The sequence below is a fragment of the Ixodes scapularis genome, unplaced genomic scaffold (assembly GCF_016920785.2).
Source record: "Ixodes scapularis isolate PalLabHiFi unplaced genomic scaffold, ASM1692078v2 PGA_scaffold7__128_contigs__length_106722199, whole genome shotgun sequence".
In the NCBI taxonomy this organism is placed as follows: domain Eukaryota; kingdom Metazoa; phylum Arthropoda; class Arachnida; order Ixodida; family Ixodidae; genus Ixodes; species Ixodes scapularis.
Genome location: NW_024609882.1, coordinates 15212358 through 15229772, shown reverse-complemented (window position 1 = coordinate 15229772; position 17415 = coordinate 15212358). Strand labels below are relative to the sequence as shown.

Genomic DNA, 17415 nt, shown 5'->3' with positions numbered 1-17415 from the left:
TAAAACACCCAATCCGTTTTTTTTTTTTGTTTTTTTTTGCGTACGCCAAAACACACAATTCGGTCGTTTTTGGCATCTGCGGTCCCCACAAGCTTTGTTATCTTTTCATTTGTCGAGTAGTCCGAAAAATGAGACCCCAATTTCGCATTCCATTAGCAGCTCAGGCCACAGCTCCCTCAAAAACTGGCATGTAGGCCAAAACAGCACGAACTCTGTTTCTGCTCCCATTGTCCGCCAAAGTATACTTGGAAATGTATGGAAGGGCCCGCGCACAAAATTAGAACGACACAAAATCTTTTTTAAACACTTTTTAGTGTACCCCTTTTTATAGCCCACGTGCAATTCTTCTGGTGTACTCAAGCCTTGCGAGCTTATTAGTTCTTCCTCAAATACATGCCTCACTAGGGTCTGAAATACTGTACGTGTTTCCACAACCATCGCGACTCTCCGGATCATGAAGTTAGAGACAACTGTTGGAGCATAAAGTAAATTAAAACACATATAGCCCACGTCAGTGACATATGCAAGACCCACACGAGCCGCCCTCACCCGTTCGCTCGCTAGGTAAATACCAGCTGTGGTCCCATCATAACAAGTAGACGTACGGCGTGCCATTACTGAATCCAAACACCGAAAGAGCGAGAACCCAAGCATGTCTTCCGCAATTGCCATCTTCGACGTCACCGGTGTCGTACCGCACCGCGACCCGCGCACCATGAACTGGCCACTAGCCGGCAACGTACCGTTTCTGTTCACCACAATCATCGCCTACGTCTTCATAGTCAAGTTTGGAGGGCCCCGCTTCATGAAGAACCGCAAGCCATGCGACGCCATCAAGCCCATCATGGTCGTCTACGATCTTGCCATGGTCCTCTTGAGCGCCTACTTTGGTATCAAGATCCTGACCAGATCCTATCTGGGCGGCGGCTACCAGTTCACCTGCCAGGGCATCAACTTCGAAGCAAAAGACAAGATGACGACGGAGTTCCTGGAGCTCTGCTGGTGGTACCTCTGGGTGAGGATAGGTGACTTGCTGGACACTGTGTTCTTCGTGCTCCGCAAGAAGGACTCTCACGTGTCCTTTCTGCATTTCACTCATCACAGCCTAGTTGTCTTCAACGGCTGGTACGGTCTGGCGTACGGCTTCGACGGACACGTCGCTCTAAGCATAATCCTCAACTCCATCATTCACACTATCATGTACTCCTACTACTTCCTCTCACTATTGGGGCCTGCCGTGCGCCGCCATCTTTGGTGGAAGCGCTACGTCACTCAGCTCCAGCTGCTCCAGTTCATCGTCATTTTTGTCCATTTCCTGTTCGCGCACATCAAGGATTGTGGCTACCCGAAACTCCACTTGATTATTGTTGAGCTGGAGATAGTCTTTTTCTTCGTCATGTTTGTACGCTTTTACATCAAGGATTACGGAAGCTGGCGGAACGCTCGCAAACTGCCTATGTCTATGAGTAAAGAAGAGTAATGGCTTAAGCTGACGCTGACAGTACTGTTCGAGAGTAGTTAGTCGATTACGTATCTTTGGGTGGAGGTATAACTGCACAAAATATCGTTTTTTAAGGTGGCGGTCCCACGGCCCCAACCACACTACCGGTAGCAGCTGTGCTAACACTCCTTTTTGAGGGGTGCGAATGTCGCGTCTGTGCGCCTTCCATGTATTTCGTTCTTTTTGCAAATAAATTTCCAATTCATCATCCGTGTCTTAGTGCAGAATGCGACATGCATTTCTTTTAATTAACGCACAATACAAAAACAAAAAGTGCAAGCTGTAGCACTTTCAAAGACATGCCTTTGCGCATTCCAAGTCTCTAGAGTTGTAATGCATCCAAGTCCCGTTTTTATTTATTTAATAAGTAGATAAATGACCCCTGTGGTTTTGTACTTTCGTTTCTTTTATAATTAGTACACTCGCATATTTTTAATATTTATTCAAAAAGTGTCTATATTACGTGTTTTTTAAATGTTTTAACTCAGTTTCACATCATAAGGCGGCAACATTTAAGGGAATGCTCCTGGTAAACATAGGAACTCAGCATAAACAATATTAAAAGTGCAACACCAGCAGATTTTTTTTTCAAACATCATTTGATTATGATAAAATTTTAAATAATTCTTTTCACGCGTTCTAGGTTTTCTCGGGTAGCATTCTAGAATCTGATCTGATTTGTTTTTAATTGTATGCTAGAGGATCACTAGGCTAACTTTTTGTTGAGCTGGTTTGGTTGTATTGATTGTTTAAAATAATTTTAAGTCACGGGACTATTTTGAAGCTCGACTCTGTACGCGAGAAACCAGTTTCAAAGAAGAGGACAGCTATTTAAACAACGAAATTTTAATTCGAGTTTTTTCGTTCTATTTAAAAGAACTTTCCATGATTATAGTTTGAAAGCGTACTAACTCTCCCAAATATCAAAAGGGACTTATGTTGTAGCAGACGACGCGCACTTACGCCACCTTTTGAAAGGTGGCTTAAATTCGAGGTTGACAAGTTCAGAAAAAGTGGCACCGATTCTGTCATTGACACTGAGGGTTCTTGTTTCCAATATTTTCTCGCGCTTGTTCCCCGTTCTTGAGTGAATCACAGGTAGTCTTGCTGGAAAGAAAAAACAACAAAAGCGCGTCACAAGAGTCACGAGCAAGTTCTCGAAAACACCTAGTGCTTATAAATAAGCGAAAAAATCTACTCAATGCAGACCGCCACGTTCCAAAACCACGAAAAGTACAAATATATAAATAACTACATAGGATAGCGACGACGAAGTAAAATTTCTTTCCCTTCACTCAAAGATAAACAAACAGGCCTTTCTTAAGGTTCCAACCCCGCCGGTTCTGTTCTGTCCGCCATCGCGCAGGGATTCGAGATCTTCAGTTTCGACGTTGCTCTACTCGTAGACAACTCACGGAAAGTATTATTTCCAAACCGCAGTGACTGTGCATTACGGTAAGGCACGGTGTAAGGTACACTTTTTAGGTGAGGACACGGCGGGGCTAAATACGCGGCGCGAGGAATCAGCGTTCGTTCGACGGGCACCCGGAAGGCTACATCATTCCGCGGCCACCGCATGCCCGTAACGCCCCTGAATAAGAAAGGTAGCGCCATCTTCTCCCTCCTCCTCTGACGCGCGCACACCTTTCATCTTTATGTTTTGCTTTTTTACACTCGCGCATCGACTGTAGTGCCGCCTGGATCGGGCCAAGATAGCAGACGGCAATCTTCAAGGGATGGCGCTACTTTTTCGTATAAAGGGGCTTTACGTGCACGCGGCTGACAGTGTCGCCGGCGGCCAAACGGCGAAACTGTGTGAGAGCTAAAAAAAAATATTTCGTTACCATGACACTCCGGTGCCGCTATTTCGACTGCTCAGCGTCTGCCCCCAAAATATCCGCATAACAATAGGAAGTATTCACTTTTGGCCATAGTTGTGTGCAATACTGCTGAGCGCGCGCTGACGGCGAGCTTCCACGGTTCTTTTGCAACGTACATTCCACACCATCGAGAGTGCCGGTCTTGGCAACCTATTAATCTGGGCTCGTCCTGAGCATGCGCTCTAGAAACGTGACCCCCCAGATCACGTGACCCCTGATGTCACGTGACCCCCCAAGGTCACGTGCTCACCCAGGTCACGTAACCTCCCGAGGTTACGTGACCCCCCCCCCCCCGAGGTCACGTGACCCCCTGTAAGCCACGTTACCCTTCTGAGGTAACGTGACCACCAGGTCACGTGACACCCTAGGTCACGTGACTCCCTGAAGTCACGTGACCCCCCAAGGTCACGTGACCTCCCGAGGTCACATGACCCGCAAAGTCACGTGACTTCCCGAGGTCACGTGACCTTGGGGGGTCACGTGACATCAGGGAGTCGCGTGACCTCGTGGTTACGGCGACGGCGACGCCGCTCAAGCCGGAAACGGGCCCCTAAGAGCTGCGCTCTAAAAAGAGCTTCTGATGAGGTAAAACTCAATATACATATAATCATAACGTTCACGAGAGAGTTCGAATAATCGGTTTCGTTTCCAATCATCCGGTTTTGGGATTACCTTTAATGTACTCCGCGGACAATTCAAGCTAAAACACCCGATCCTTTTTTTTTTTTTTTTTTGCATAAGCTAAAACACCCGATCCGGTCGTTTTTGGCGTCTGCGGTCCCCCCAAGCTTTGTTATCTTTCCATTTGTCAAGTAGTCCGAAAAAAAGAGACCCCAATTTCGCATTCTATTAGCAGCTCAGGCCACAGCTCCCTCAAAAACTGGCATGTATAGCCAAAACAGGCACGAACTCTGTTTCTGCTCCCATTGTCCGCGAAAGTATACTTGGAAATGTACAGAAGGGCCCGCACAGAAAATTAAAACGATACAAAATCTTTTTTAAACACTTTTTAGTGTACCCCTCTTTATAGCCCAGGTGCAGTTCTTCTGGTGTGGGCCTTGCGAGCTTATTAGTTCTTCCTCAAATACATGCCTCACTAGGGTCTGAATAACTGTACATGTTTCCACAACCATCGCGACACTCTGTGTCATGAAGTCAGAGACAACTTCTGTGGCATAAAGTAAATTAAAAAAACATATAGCCCACGTCAGTAACATATGTGGTACCCACCCAAGCCGCCCTCACCCGTTCGCTCGCTAGGTAAATACCAGCTGTAGTCCCACCATAACAGGTATACGTGCGGCGTGCCATTACTGAATCTAAACACCGAAAGATCGAGAACCCAAGCATGTCTTCCGCAATTCCCATATTCGACGTCACCGGTGTCGTACCGCACCGCGACCCGCGCACCGTGAACTGGCCACTAGCCGGCAACATACCGTTTCTGTTCACCACAATCATCGCCTACGTCTACATAGTCAAGTTCGGAGGGCCCCGCTTCATGAAGAACCGCAAGCCATGCGACGCCATCAAGCCCATCATGATCGTCTACGATCTTGCCATGGTCCTCTTGAGCGCCTACTTTGGCATCAACATCCTGACCAGATCCTATTTGGGCGGCGGCTACCAGTTCACCTGCCAGGGCATCAACTTCGAAGCAAAAGACAAGATGATGATGGAGTTCCTGGAGCTCTGCTGGTGGTACCTCTGGGTGAGGATAGGTGACTTGCTGGACACCGTGTTCTTCGTGCTCCGCAAGAAGGACTCCCACGTGTCCTTCCTGCATGTCACTCATCACAGCCTAGTTGTCTTCACCGGCTGGTACGGTTTGGCGTACGGTTTCGACGGACACGTCGCTCTAACCATAATCCTCAACTCCTTCATTCACACTATCATGTACTCCTACTACTTCCTCTCACTACTGGGGCCTGCCGTGCGCCGCCATCTTTGGTGGAAGCGCTACGTCACTCAGCTACAACTGCTCCAGTTCATCGTCATTTTTGCCCATGTCCTGTTCGCGCACTTCAAGGACTGTGGCTACCCGAAACTCCACTTGATTATTGTTGAACTGGAGATGGTCTTTTTCTTCGTCATGTTTCTACGTTTTTACATCAAGGTTTACGGAAGCTGTCGGAACGCTCGCAAACTGCCCATGTCTATGAGCAAAGAAGAGTAACGGCTTAAGCCAGCGCTGACAGTACTGTTCGAAGAGTAGTTAGCCGATTACGTATTTTTGGGTGGAGGTATAACTGCACAAAATATCGTTGTTTAAGGTGGCGGTCCCACGGCCCCAACCATGCTACCGGTGGCAACTGTGCTAACACTGCTGTTTGCGGTGCGAATGTCGCGTCTGTGCGCCTTCCATGTATTTCGTTCTTTTTGCAAATAAATTTCCAATTCATCATTCGTGTCTTTTAATCATTCGTGTCTTTTTTTAATTAAAGCAGAATATAAAAACAAAATGTGCAAGCTGTAGCACTTTCAAAGACATGCCTTTGCGCATTCCATGTTGTCGTAATGCATCCAAGTCCCGTTTTTATTTATTTAATGAGTAGATAAAGGACTCTTCTGGTTTTGTACTTTCGTTTCTTTTATAATTAGTACACTCGCATACTTTAATATTTATTCAAAAAGTTTCTATATTACATGTTTTCGAAATACTGCACTCGCTAATTTGCCCATTCACAGCAGACGTGTCAGGCACCATTTTGCCTTTTTGCTTTCTAAACATATATGCATACAATTACACTTGGATGGTCCTTTTCATTCAAGAAAAAAGACGTAGTGTTGGCGGCATGCCGAAAGTGGGCCATTGTTCTGAAATGTGACTCTGAGCGTAACATTTCACTTGCTCACCTCATGCATATTCAGTGCCGCTTACACCTCATTTTGAGGTCTAAACATCATGTTCAGCCCAGCCTTTCATTGAGATAGCTCCGTTATTGCAGTGATCAGCTCCCCAGGCGGTTTGTGGGAAAGTAAACTCACAAACTGTCATCCACATGCCTTAGGGTCGCTCTGGCAATAAACGTATCCCTCATCCACCATGCCGGTTCAGAATATAATCGGGATTCTTATCGCCATCCTCACACAGGGCCATTCGGGCAACAAGCAGAAACATTGATGGGATCCTGAAAGAACGTATCTCACATCAACCACGCTGTTTCTGCTTATAAACAGTATTTGTACCACCATTCCCACGCCACGGAACTTAAGAAAACAGAATTAACGAAACAAAAATTGGAATTCACCGCGACACACAAGGAAACCGATTGCCCACTCAATATATACACATGAACGTCAACATTATTTCCGAAGGGACCAACTTCCACGTGCATACGGCTGAGAAAATTTGTGTTTTGTTTCTTGGGCGCGTGCGAACTACCCTCAAGACTGTGACTGTGACGTGTAAGAAACTTTAGAACGGTAGCCTATACTTCGTTTCGCCTTATCTGCGGGCGGGGCCGGGGCTGAGGGCGCGAGACCAGCGCTTTTAGCGCTTCTCCCCAGCTCGCGTGCTCGATCAAAGCCTGAACGCGCGGAGCATTCGTGCTCGCGCTTCCAGCTTTGCCTTCGCTCGCACGTGGGGTGAAACGAGGTATAGTTAGGTCGATATATGCACTCTCATTTTATAATTTGTGCTTGCTGGTGCGCGCTATGGGGTTATGTCGTGTATAGCAATGTTTGAACATATGTCACAGTTCGTCTTAACGGCCCTAATCTTTCTTTTTTTTTTTTTTTTTTTTTGGCCTGCAAAACGTGTTTAGTTATTATTTTGCTGACGCTTCCCTCGTCATCCCCGGACCCCTTCATCACCATATTTCCCTTCCCTGTCCCCGCATTCACCCTCATCAACCTACAATAACCCAGGCTTGTGAAACGTGCCCACCGTCAGTGAGGCAAATGTCACGTCTGGCAAACAACACAACCAACCAACCAACCAACCAATAACGTAAACAAAGGTATATTAGGACAGAATAAACTATGCAAACATAGGTTCGTAGCTGGTAGGAGGTCTGGTCAATCCCAGTTCATCAAGTTTGCGGCGATGTCAATAATGTCAGCTGATTTTTTTTTTTTTTTTTTTTTTTGCTTTAGCGCTTCATGGTTGCCGTTAAAAACTGTAAATACGCTAAAACTGCACGCATTGATTTTTTTTTCTCATTGTGTTTTTAGAAAGCCGACGGTATAAACAATGTTAGATATACAAAGATATGTTTATTGAAAAAGGTTTAAAGAAGCGATGCAAAATTGTGCAGAGCATAAGCATGTCTATCGGAAACAAACGCTATTTAACGAGGTATGTTCTAGCTTTTTGCCACTAGAGGATGCTGCAGTGCTAAATTCGTTTTTTTTTTTTTTCGGCTTCTAATTGTGGATCCGACCACCTCCCGACGGAGAGTGGCGAAGTCTACGCGATATCGCGGCATTTCATTGGTGGAAACCCAGAACACTCCGCCACCAGCCGGACTTGTTTTACTTCGGTTCTTAAGGTGAAAACGAGTATAGGAATGCCTTGAAGGCAGGGGCGAAAAATGCGTTTGTATCATCTGCGTATATAATCAGGTCTGGAGACCTAGGAATAGCAGTTATGTCATTTATATAAAGGAGGTACAACAAGGGGCTTAGGATAGAACCTTGGGGGACACCATATTTTACTTCCAACGTGGTTGCGACCGAGTTGTTAACTTTGACAAATTGAAGGCGATTTCTTAGATAATGTTTTAGTAAAGCCAAAGCTGCCACTCGTATTTCGTGCAGTTGAAGTTTATTTAGCAAAATTTGGTGTTGAATTGTGTCGAAAGTTTTTTTGAGGTCTAAAAAAACTTCCAGTGTGTGTAATTTATTTTCCATGTTGTATACTGGTTTGTCTTTCGTCTCAACAAGTGCCTGCTTTGATGATTTCCCCTTTTGGAAGCCAAACTGAGATTTGTTTATGACATCCTGCTTTACAAGAAACTGATATAATCGGCTTTGTATAACTCCCTCGAATATTTTCGAAAATATTGGCAAGACTGATATATGTCTATAATTCTGTAGATACGGTTTCCCTCCTTTAAAGACAGGGGTAACTTTCGAAATTTTTAGGGGGTCTGGGAATATACCCTATCCTAGGGTACAATTTATGACATGGGATAAGATGTTACTTATATATTGAGAAACATATCTAATGGGAGCGGGTTTTATTCCATCTACGCCAGGGGCTACATTATTTTTTTTATCTTTTTATAAGTCCTTCTACTTCTTGTGGGGCGGTTGGCGATAACATTATCGAATTGGCTATGGAATGCGTGGTCATCATACCGCTGTGTAAGGGCTCATTTTCGGATTCTAAAGGCGCACCAATATTTACGAAATACTCGTTCGTCGAATTACATAGTTCTATACCGTTCACAAGATTCCCATCAATAATCACGTGATTTATATCCCGGGAACGACTATGCTTATTTGTTATGACGTTTACGACTTCCCAAATCCTTTTGGGTCACTCTGAACGAGATAAAACAGGTTTTTGTAGTGTCCTTGTTTGGCATTTTTTAAATCAGAGGTTAGTTTGTTTCCACATTTCTTGAATGCAGCAAGAAGATCTTGGTCTCTACACTTAAGAAAGTCATGGATGAAGAAAGAATAAACAATTAAAACAGGGACAACACAACCCCATCTTTCAACAAGCAACACTTAAGAAAGTCGTGGTACATTGGTTTACAAAATTTATTTCTTCGTTTATTAATTTGTCTCAGCGGGAAAGCTCTGTCGGGACAATGTTGAAATTGTTTTAGGAAACTGGCGTACGCAAGATTCAGGTTGCCTGGACAAATTCAAATTCATTAAAAATAAATGGCAGTAAGACAAAAGCCGTATTATTTAGATCACGAAATACAAACTGTTTCTATACGTCCATTCTTTCTCTTGGAACACATTGTATAGATATAGTTGAAAGCGTAAAAGTTCTCGGAATTATATTTAATCAATACACGTCATCGGACGAGACTGTACAACAGACATGTCAAAAATTATCAAGAGTTGTAGGTATTATGTACAAATATCGCCACATCATCCGGATTTCGGTTATGCTTCTTATATATAATTCCCTCTACTCAAGATATAATTATTGTTTCTTGGTATGGGGAAATACGACCGCTACAAACATAAAACTGATACATACTCTCCAAAAAAGGCTGTTCGTATTATATGTAATACTGAGTGTAATAGTCATACTAGTCCATTATTTAGTAAACTGAATATTGTACAGATTCCTAATCAGTATTATTATAAACTCTTTCTTGCATTGAAAAGATCTTTTTGCCAAAAAGAAAATATATCCATGTATATTTCCAACCTTAGGATGTGAGATGTTGCCTACGAAACTAGGTCTGTAGACACATGCTTAGTGCCGCACTCCAGTACGAATTACGGTAATCAGACAATGAAATATATAGTACCTCGTTTTTTTTTAAATCGCCTGAGTGAGTTGAATGTAGAAGTTTTGAATGAAGCCATAAAAAATATACGTTCCATGTTTGTGAGAGAGTGCCCCTGAAATTTGTAAACTTCGCTAAATCTATTACTTATGTTTTAAACACGCAATTTACTGACGTCGATATCTTTAGTACAAACCTGTCTTTTGGAGAACGATCATTTTGATGCATGTGTTTTTAACTGACATATGTACACGTTTGTGGGCTTGCATGCTTTTTTTTTCACAACTCTTTATTTTGTCTACTCTGTATTTTGTGTGTATTTCAATTGTGTGTGCTTAACCCAGTAGGCTTTTGAGCTGTTGGTTAGCACAAGAGAAAAATAAACATTGATTGATTGATTGATTGATTGATTGATTGATTGATTGATTGATTGATCGATTGATTGATTGATTGATTGATTGATTGATTCTGTCCTCTTTCGCTGCTGTGCGAAGGCAGAGGCTCGTCAAGCAACAACTGAGTGGCCCTTTTGTCTCTGTCTCCCCTCTCCAAACGGAAAGAAATAAAGAGTTTGATTTTGAGGCACCGCTGAACTAAGCGAAAATCTGAGGGGTTAGAAATGACCCGATAAGTGACGCAATCATCCGCGAAGAGACGTATGGTAATGAAGGCCATTTATATAGGAAAGAAACCATACCGGACCGAGGACAAGGACCTGATGGACTCCGGACTTTACCGGTATAGGAAAGGAGACACACATGCTAATTTCAACAGACTGAGAGCGGTTTGTTTAAAAAGCAGTTATCCACTAAATAACAAACGCGTTTATATTCATAGTTTCTAATTTGTGTATTAGTCTGTTACTGGGAACCCGACCAAAAGAAAAGTTAGAGCAGTGCTCTGTATGAGCTCCGTCTCAATTCATCCCGGCTGACTAATAATCCTCGCTATCCACCCCTTCCAACGTTACCAAAAGTTGGGCAAGTGTTTCAGCGCAGTGTGAATTTTCTATTTCATCTGTGTGGGGATTTTTTCGCTTTACGAGACGTGTGTTAGACCACGCCGGTGGAGCTAGGCCTAACACTGGGCGAGGCCGCTCGAAAGGCGAAGACCCAAGCTCCACGACATGGAAGTGACTGTCGAGGGCACTGAAATTACTCCGGAGACGCTCCGAGAACCTGGTTGGCTTCCGGCGCACCGGAAGCACAGGCACAAGAGCCCGGACGCCGAAACTACACCCGCCACGCGGCAACAGTCAACGCCGAGCAGCAAGTTCAGACCCCGAAAGTTACCACCGCTACCTCAACTACCTGCGGAAGACTACAAAGTTGTCATTCGTCTCCAAGGAGGATTCAACGCCAAATCATGGAGCGCTGCACAGATTTCCGACAGCATCCAACATTGCGCCCAGCTTCGAAGTGGGGCGGACAAAGATATCACCGCACCATGCCTGAACAAAATATCGTTATTGCCAGTACGCCTGAGGAAGATAACGCGGTCGCCTACTGCAGCCTTAAGGAAGTTAAGATCGGTGCCAGAACGTACTCCTCGACTACTTACGTTACGGCGCCGGACAACTCGGCAAAAGGGGTCATCCACAACATCCCCTCGTACGATAGCCCGGCGGACATTGAACGAAGCCTAGAACGAAATACGCCCAGGGTACTACAAGCGCGACGTCTCGGAGAGACGGCATCGGTGCTCATCGTCTTCGAAGGAAAATCAGTGCCCTACTACGTAAACTACCGTAACACAACATACAGGTGCTTGCTGTATAGAAGAAAGATTTAAGTCTGTGAAAACTGCTACAAGGTAGGACACAGGAAGGATATCTGCCCCACACCAGACGACAAACGCTGCTCAAAATGCGGAACCCTCGCCCCAGAGGGAAGCCACGAATGTACGATGCGCTGCGCAATATGCGGTGGGGAGCATATGTCTGGTTCGAAAGCGTGCCAACACCGCTTCCACGCCCCACAGAGGGCCGCACGCAGGCAACAAACTGCAAACGAAGAAGCTACAGCACCCACTTCAAGACCTAGCATCGGAAGGCAAAGCCGCTCCAAGGACCGGCGCTCTGCCGCTGAATCAGCATACGCAAGTCAAGGGACCTCTCGCAGTCGCAGTGCGCGAAGACGTAGTCAGAGTGCGCGTGGCAACAGTCGCAGTGCCGGCGGTGGGCGAGGACTGATCGGGCAGAAAACTGATCGAGGTGACAGTAACTCCGCCGGCGGCGAGGAAAACCAGAGACCCTCCAGAGGCTCAACAACCACTAAGGTGACCTGGGCATCGGTAACTGATCCCTCTACTGACCAACGAGCTAATAGAGATAATGAAAATCAAATGCTACGCGCAGAAATCATGCAGCTCCGACAAATGTTACAGCGACAAAATGCTCTAATCGAGCAACTTCAACGCGAACGTCAACCATTGGCATCCCCAAATCCTGTACAAGTTAACGCACCGGCAGATAGAGAACAGATGAACGTTCCGAGGTCAGCCCCTAAACGCAAAGCGGTAGAGACAGCCGAAGGGCCACATGAAAACCCGAGCACTACTGCTCCACACACAGAACTTGCACCCGCTGTGAAACCACAGGACATAGCGAGACTGGAAACTATGATACAAAACATAATGACAGCCATCCAGACTCAGCATCGAGAAAATACTGTCCGGCATCAAGAAACGACAGCGCAGTTGCAAACGCTTACCGGTAACACTCTCGACCTAGAAAAGAACATGAAGAAACTTGAAACGCGTCTCACGCCACTAGAAGGGACTGTGCAGCAGATGCAGCAGCAATGCCGTCCGTCTCGTTTCGAGTCGCCCTCCCGAAGTACAACACCACAAGGCATGGACCCCATGAGGCTATCGGAACCTATGTACTCCACTAGAAATATATCCCACCAAGATGACCAACGATAAATATACGGTCTGGCAGTGGAATTGCCGAAGCTACCAACGGAAAAGAGGAAACCTGCAACAACACTTAACCTCCCAACAAACTCCACCCGCCATCATCTGCCTACAGGAAACTGGGGGAACACCTAAACTCGCCAGTTACAAAACGTACCAGGGCGCAATGCCAGATAGTTGTACGGCCACCCTCGTACACCGGAACTCTATTGCTCTTCGACATGACATCGCACAATCAGAAATCGATCACGTCTTACTAGAAATTGTCCCACGCAGACCAGCGGAGCCAAGCCTATTTGTGCTTAATATATACAGTAGCCCCAAGTTCAAACAGCATCGGTTTCACTCACTCTTCCATGATACGCTACTCCGGGCTAAGCAGAACCCCTTGCTAATTGTGGGAGATTTTAACGCCGCCCATGCTGCCTGGGGGTATCGCACCGAAACATCCAAAGGAAGGCATCTATGGATGGCGATACAACAGGAAGGGCTTACCCTCCTAACGGATCCACAACATTCCACGAGAATAGGTAACAGTATTAGTGCTGACACATGTCCAGACCTCACTCTTGTTAAAAACATGGCAAGTTGCGAGTGGTTTAACACTCAGGCGTGTCTCGGCAGCGACCATTATATATTAAGCACGACAATCCCAACCTCGGGATACAAACATAAGAAAAGAGGCGTGCGGATCACGGAATGGGATCGCTTGCGTAAAATCCGACAGGAAATAGCGCCCACCACCATCGATAATATCGAGGAATGGACGCAGCAACTGCAGGACGACGTTGAAACGTATACACAGGATATCCCAGAGGAAGCGGGTATTACGGAAATTGACAATCGACTGCTACATATGTGGCAGGCAAGACAGAGCCTCCACAACCGATGGCTACGACAAAAGCATAACCGAACGCTCAAACTTAGAATAGCGAGACTAGATCAAGATATCGAGGAGTACGCGACAAACCTCACCCATCAACAATGGCATCAAATATGCGACAACATGCAGGGTAGCTTGGGAATGGCCAAGACCTGGCACCTTCTCAAACACCTCCTTGACCAAGAAAATACGAAGGCAGAACATCGCCGCAACATGAGCCGTCTCATACATCACCATCGCGGTGACATGGACGCATTCCTACAAGAACTGCAAACCCGGTACATAGGGAACCAGATACCCACCACCGTCCCCGATTACTGTGGATCACCTAATGAAGAACTCGACTCCCCGATACTAGAATACGAGGTAAGAGCCGCCCTTCAGAAGCTCAAAACCACCGCGGCACCGGGAGCCGATGGAGTGCGAAACAAGACTCTACGGAACCTCGACGACAACTCGATAGAGGCGTTAACCCAATACTTTAACCAGTGCTGGGAGGAAGGCACTCTTCCTGAGCAATGGAAGCATGGCACAGTGGTGTTCATACCCAAGCCGGGGAAACCTCTGCAACTTGAAAATCTAAGGCCCATATCCCTCACATCGTGCATCGGAAAGTTATTTGAACATATCATACTCGCTCGCCTGCACGCCTATGTCGATGATCAAGACCTCCTCCCACACACCATGATAGGATTCAGGCCGGGGTTATCCACTCAAGACGTCCTCCTTCAAATACATCATCAAGCAATTTGCACGCTCAACCAACAGAACTACCGAGCAGTAGTGGGCCTAGACATTAAAAAAGCCTTCGACAACGTGTCCCATATGACTATCATGGAAAATCTTGAATATCTCCAAGTCGGACCGAAGACCTATAATTACGTGAAGGCGTTTCTGACAGGTCGTACAGCCACACTAAGGGTCGGAGACACCACCTCTCAGACGATATTCATGGGTGGCCGAGGCACCCCACAGGGGGCAGTCCTCTCCCCCTTCCTGTTTAACGTTGCTCTCTGTCGATTGCCAGAGCAGTTAAATCAAATACCCGGGCTCAAACACAGTCTCTACGCCGATGACGTCACACTTTGGGCGGAGGCAGGCATGGCTGGAAGTCTCGAAGGTATATTGCAAGAAGGCATTGACGCTGTACAAAAGTACGCAGGCATCCGAGACATGGCCTGCTCCACAGAGAAGTCGGAGTACATGGTGCTCAGACCAGTACGGAGAGGCAAAGCGACGCGTGAACAACCTTGCAGACTGAAGCTGACTCTACAAGGCACAGAAATAAATGAGGTCGACACCATTCGCATTTTGGGTATGTTGTTCCAGGACAACGGTCATAACAGCGAAATGATCCGCAAACTGGATAGTGTCACACATCAAACATCCCGCCTCATCAAGCGAATATCAAACAAGCATCACGGAATGAAGGAAAATGATTTAATTCGGCTCGTACAAGCTTTTGTGCTTAGTCGCATCAACTACGTCGCCCCATACATGAAACCCTACGCAGTGGAACGCAACAAATTAAACACGATCATCCGAGGAGCGTACAAGACGGCCTTAGGGCTCCCTATTGGCACATCCACTGACAAACTACGAGCGCTCGGAGTTCATAACACCGTGGAAGAACTCATTGAAGGACACCTTCACTCTCAATATACCCGCCTCACCACCACGGCGACGGGCCGACATATTCTTGCCGCGCTAGGCATTCAACACGAGGGAACGACGCAGCCCAAAATGAACCTCCCAAGGGAAGTCCGGAAGCACCTTCTGGTCTCCCCACTGCCGAAAAACATGCACCCGGAATACCACGATGCACGTCGCCGAGACCGCTGCAAGCATCTTCACGAACGATACCATCAGGATCTCAATGCAGTTTATACGGACGCGGCCGACCATGCCACGAATCCAGCAATGACGATGGTCGTCACGAACTCCCAGGGGGTACTTCTCAGCGGTGGATCCATCGCCACCACCAGTACTGAAGATGCGGAAGAGACAGCCATAGCTCTAGCCCTCACGCTACCTAACGCTACCACCATCATTTCGGACTCCAAGCGCGCAGTTCAAAATTACGCCCGGGGCCGCATATCGAGGTTCGCGGCCAGGATCCTCCGAGACATCGTCCCTACTGACACGGTCAGCATTGTCTGGGCACCCACCCACTCCTCTCTCCCAGGCAACGACTTTGCCCACAACACCGCCCGAGAACTTGCCTACCGGGCACCGGGAGATAGGGAAAGTGGTTTGGCCCTCCACAAGGATGTACTGACCACGTATCAGGAAATTACGCAGGCATACCGTCTCGCTCGCAAACGATACCCCGCCGGCCACAAATCCTTAAGCAAGGCCCAGGAACATACCTGGCGCCGATTGCAGACAAACACATATCCTCATCCCACAATATATTCGCACATTTATCCCGATAGGTACACGGGCATATGCAAATTCTGTCCTCAGCCAGCCAACCTCACCCACATGATGTGGGGGTGCCCCAACCTCCCGAAGAGATATGGAAACGTCGAAACTATGGAGCAGTGGTACGCAATGATGTGTAGCTCAGATCCGGTCGTTCAAGCGGCGGCCTGTGAATGGGCTGCGGAGGCCGCCGGGGCCCAAGGGCTCCCGGTCGCCTGATCCCATAATTTTTCCCTTCTGAATGTACGAATAAAGTTTTCAACAACAACAACGACCAAAAGCTTTAGTAAAATCAATAAAAATAGCATCGGCAAGACAAGTTAGAGTGGCCAGAAAGGTGGAGGTCAGTAATCAATTCAAATAGTTTTGTTTCGCTCGAATGACCACGTTGAAACCCGTGCTGATTAGAGAAAAGGAGTCTGTTAGATAAGTAGGTCATAGTCTGGGATGAAAGTATATTTTCTAAGATTTTATATAAAACGGAAGTGAGCGATAAGGGTCTGTAGTTATTGAAATTATTTTTATTTCCGGCTTTGAAAATTGGAATAACATGAGCAAAATTTCCACTCAGTAGAACTCCAGTTATGTGTTTGGTTAATTTTAAAAGCTTAGTAGATATTCCGTCGGGACCTGGGCTAGAGTTAGTTTCCAAACGATCAATGGCACACCCAACTCCGTAACTATAAATGACAATATCGTTCAATATATTTTCGGTGAGTCAATAGCAGTTGGATGTGGAAACACGTTCTACTCAGTAAAAACACTGCTAAAAAAAGTATTAAAACCAACAGCTAATTAGTGTAAAGTTTGTATTGATCTATCGTCACAAAAAATGCAAGGTAATACTGGAGTTGGTTTTGGATTTATCACTTTCCACATTTTATTTTGCGTCTTATCGAAGCATCTTTGAGACATCTTGATAAAAAAATATTCGCTTGGCATTTTTATTTATTTTTTGCAGAACACTGAGTGAGCATGATAAATGGTCCAATCGTGATGACTATGCGAAAGCACGGCACGACTGTACAGACGTTTCTTTTATGTCGTCGTAAACCACGGTTTGTGCAGGCTAGGGGCAATGCTTATAGTGGGGACACATACAGCCTGAGCCTCCAGTAATTTATCCCGAAAGAGAATCCAATTGTCGTTTAGAGACCGTTCAATCAACCCACTCAGGAATGTAGTAGACAACTCACTTAATACAGAAAAGAAAGTTTTCGTATCAGCTCTCTTATAATCAAAACTTTATTTGCTATTTTGGCCCCCCCGTTTGTTTACACTCGGGGCAAAATCGCAGTGGATAATCAATAATCCCTAATGTTGTCAATGACTCGTACTGATGCATGCTCCTGATGGGTGGTGAAAATTAAATCTAAAATTGCATCTTCA

At 46.0% G+C, this 17415-nt stretch overlaps 2 protein-coding genes across 2 annotated transcripts; both read left to right on the top strand.

Annotated features, from left to right (window-relative positions):
• The first annotated feature begins 652 nt into the window (after nt 1–652).
• LOC115329678 (elongation of very long chain fatty acids protein AAEL008004-like) lies at nt 653–1480 on the top strand. Its single transcript, XM_029991385.4, has one exon. The coding sequence runs from the start codon at nt 653–655 to the stop codon at nt 1478–1480; it is 828 nt and encodes a 275-aa protein (XP_029847245.2).
• A 3249-nt stretch (nt 1481–4729) lies between these two features.
• On the top strand, nt 4730–5557 carry LOC115318644 (elongation of very long chain fatty acids protein AAEL008004-like). The gene has a single exon (XM_029991386.2). It carries the CDS (start codon nt 4730–4732, stop codon nt 5555–5557), a length of 828 nt encoding a protein of 275 aa, XP_029847246.2.
• The last annotated feature ends 11858 nt before the right edge of the window (nt 5558–17415 follow it).

Coding starts and splice junctions, on each gene's coding strand:
- LOC115318644 (XM_029991386.2), top strand. CDS start 4,730: ATGTCTTCCGCAATTCCCATATTCGACGTCACCGGTGTCGTACCGCAC.
- LOC115329678 (XM_029991385.4), top strand. CDS start 653: ATGTCTTCCGCAATTGCCATCTTCGACGTCACCGGTGTCGTACCGCAC.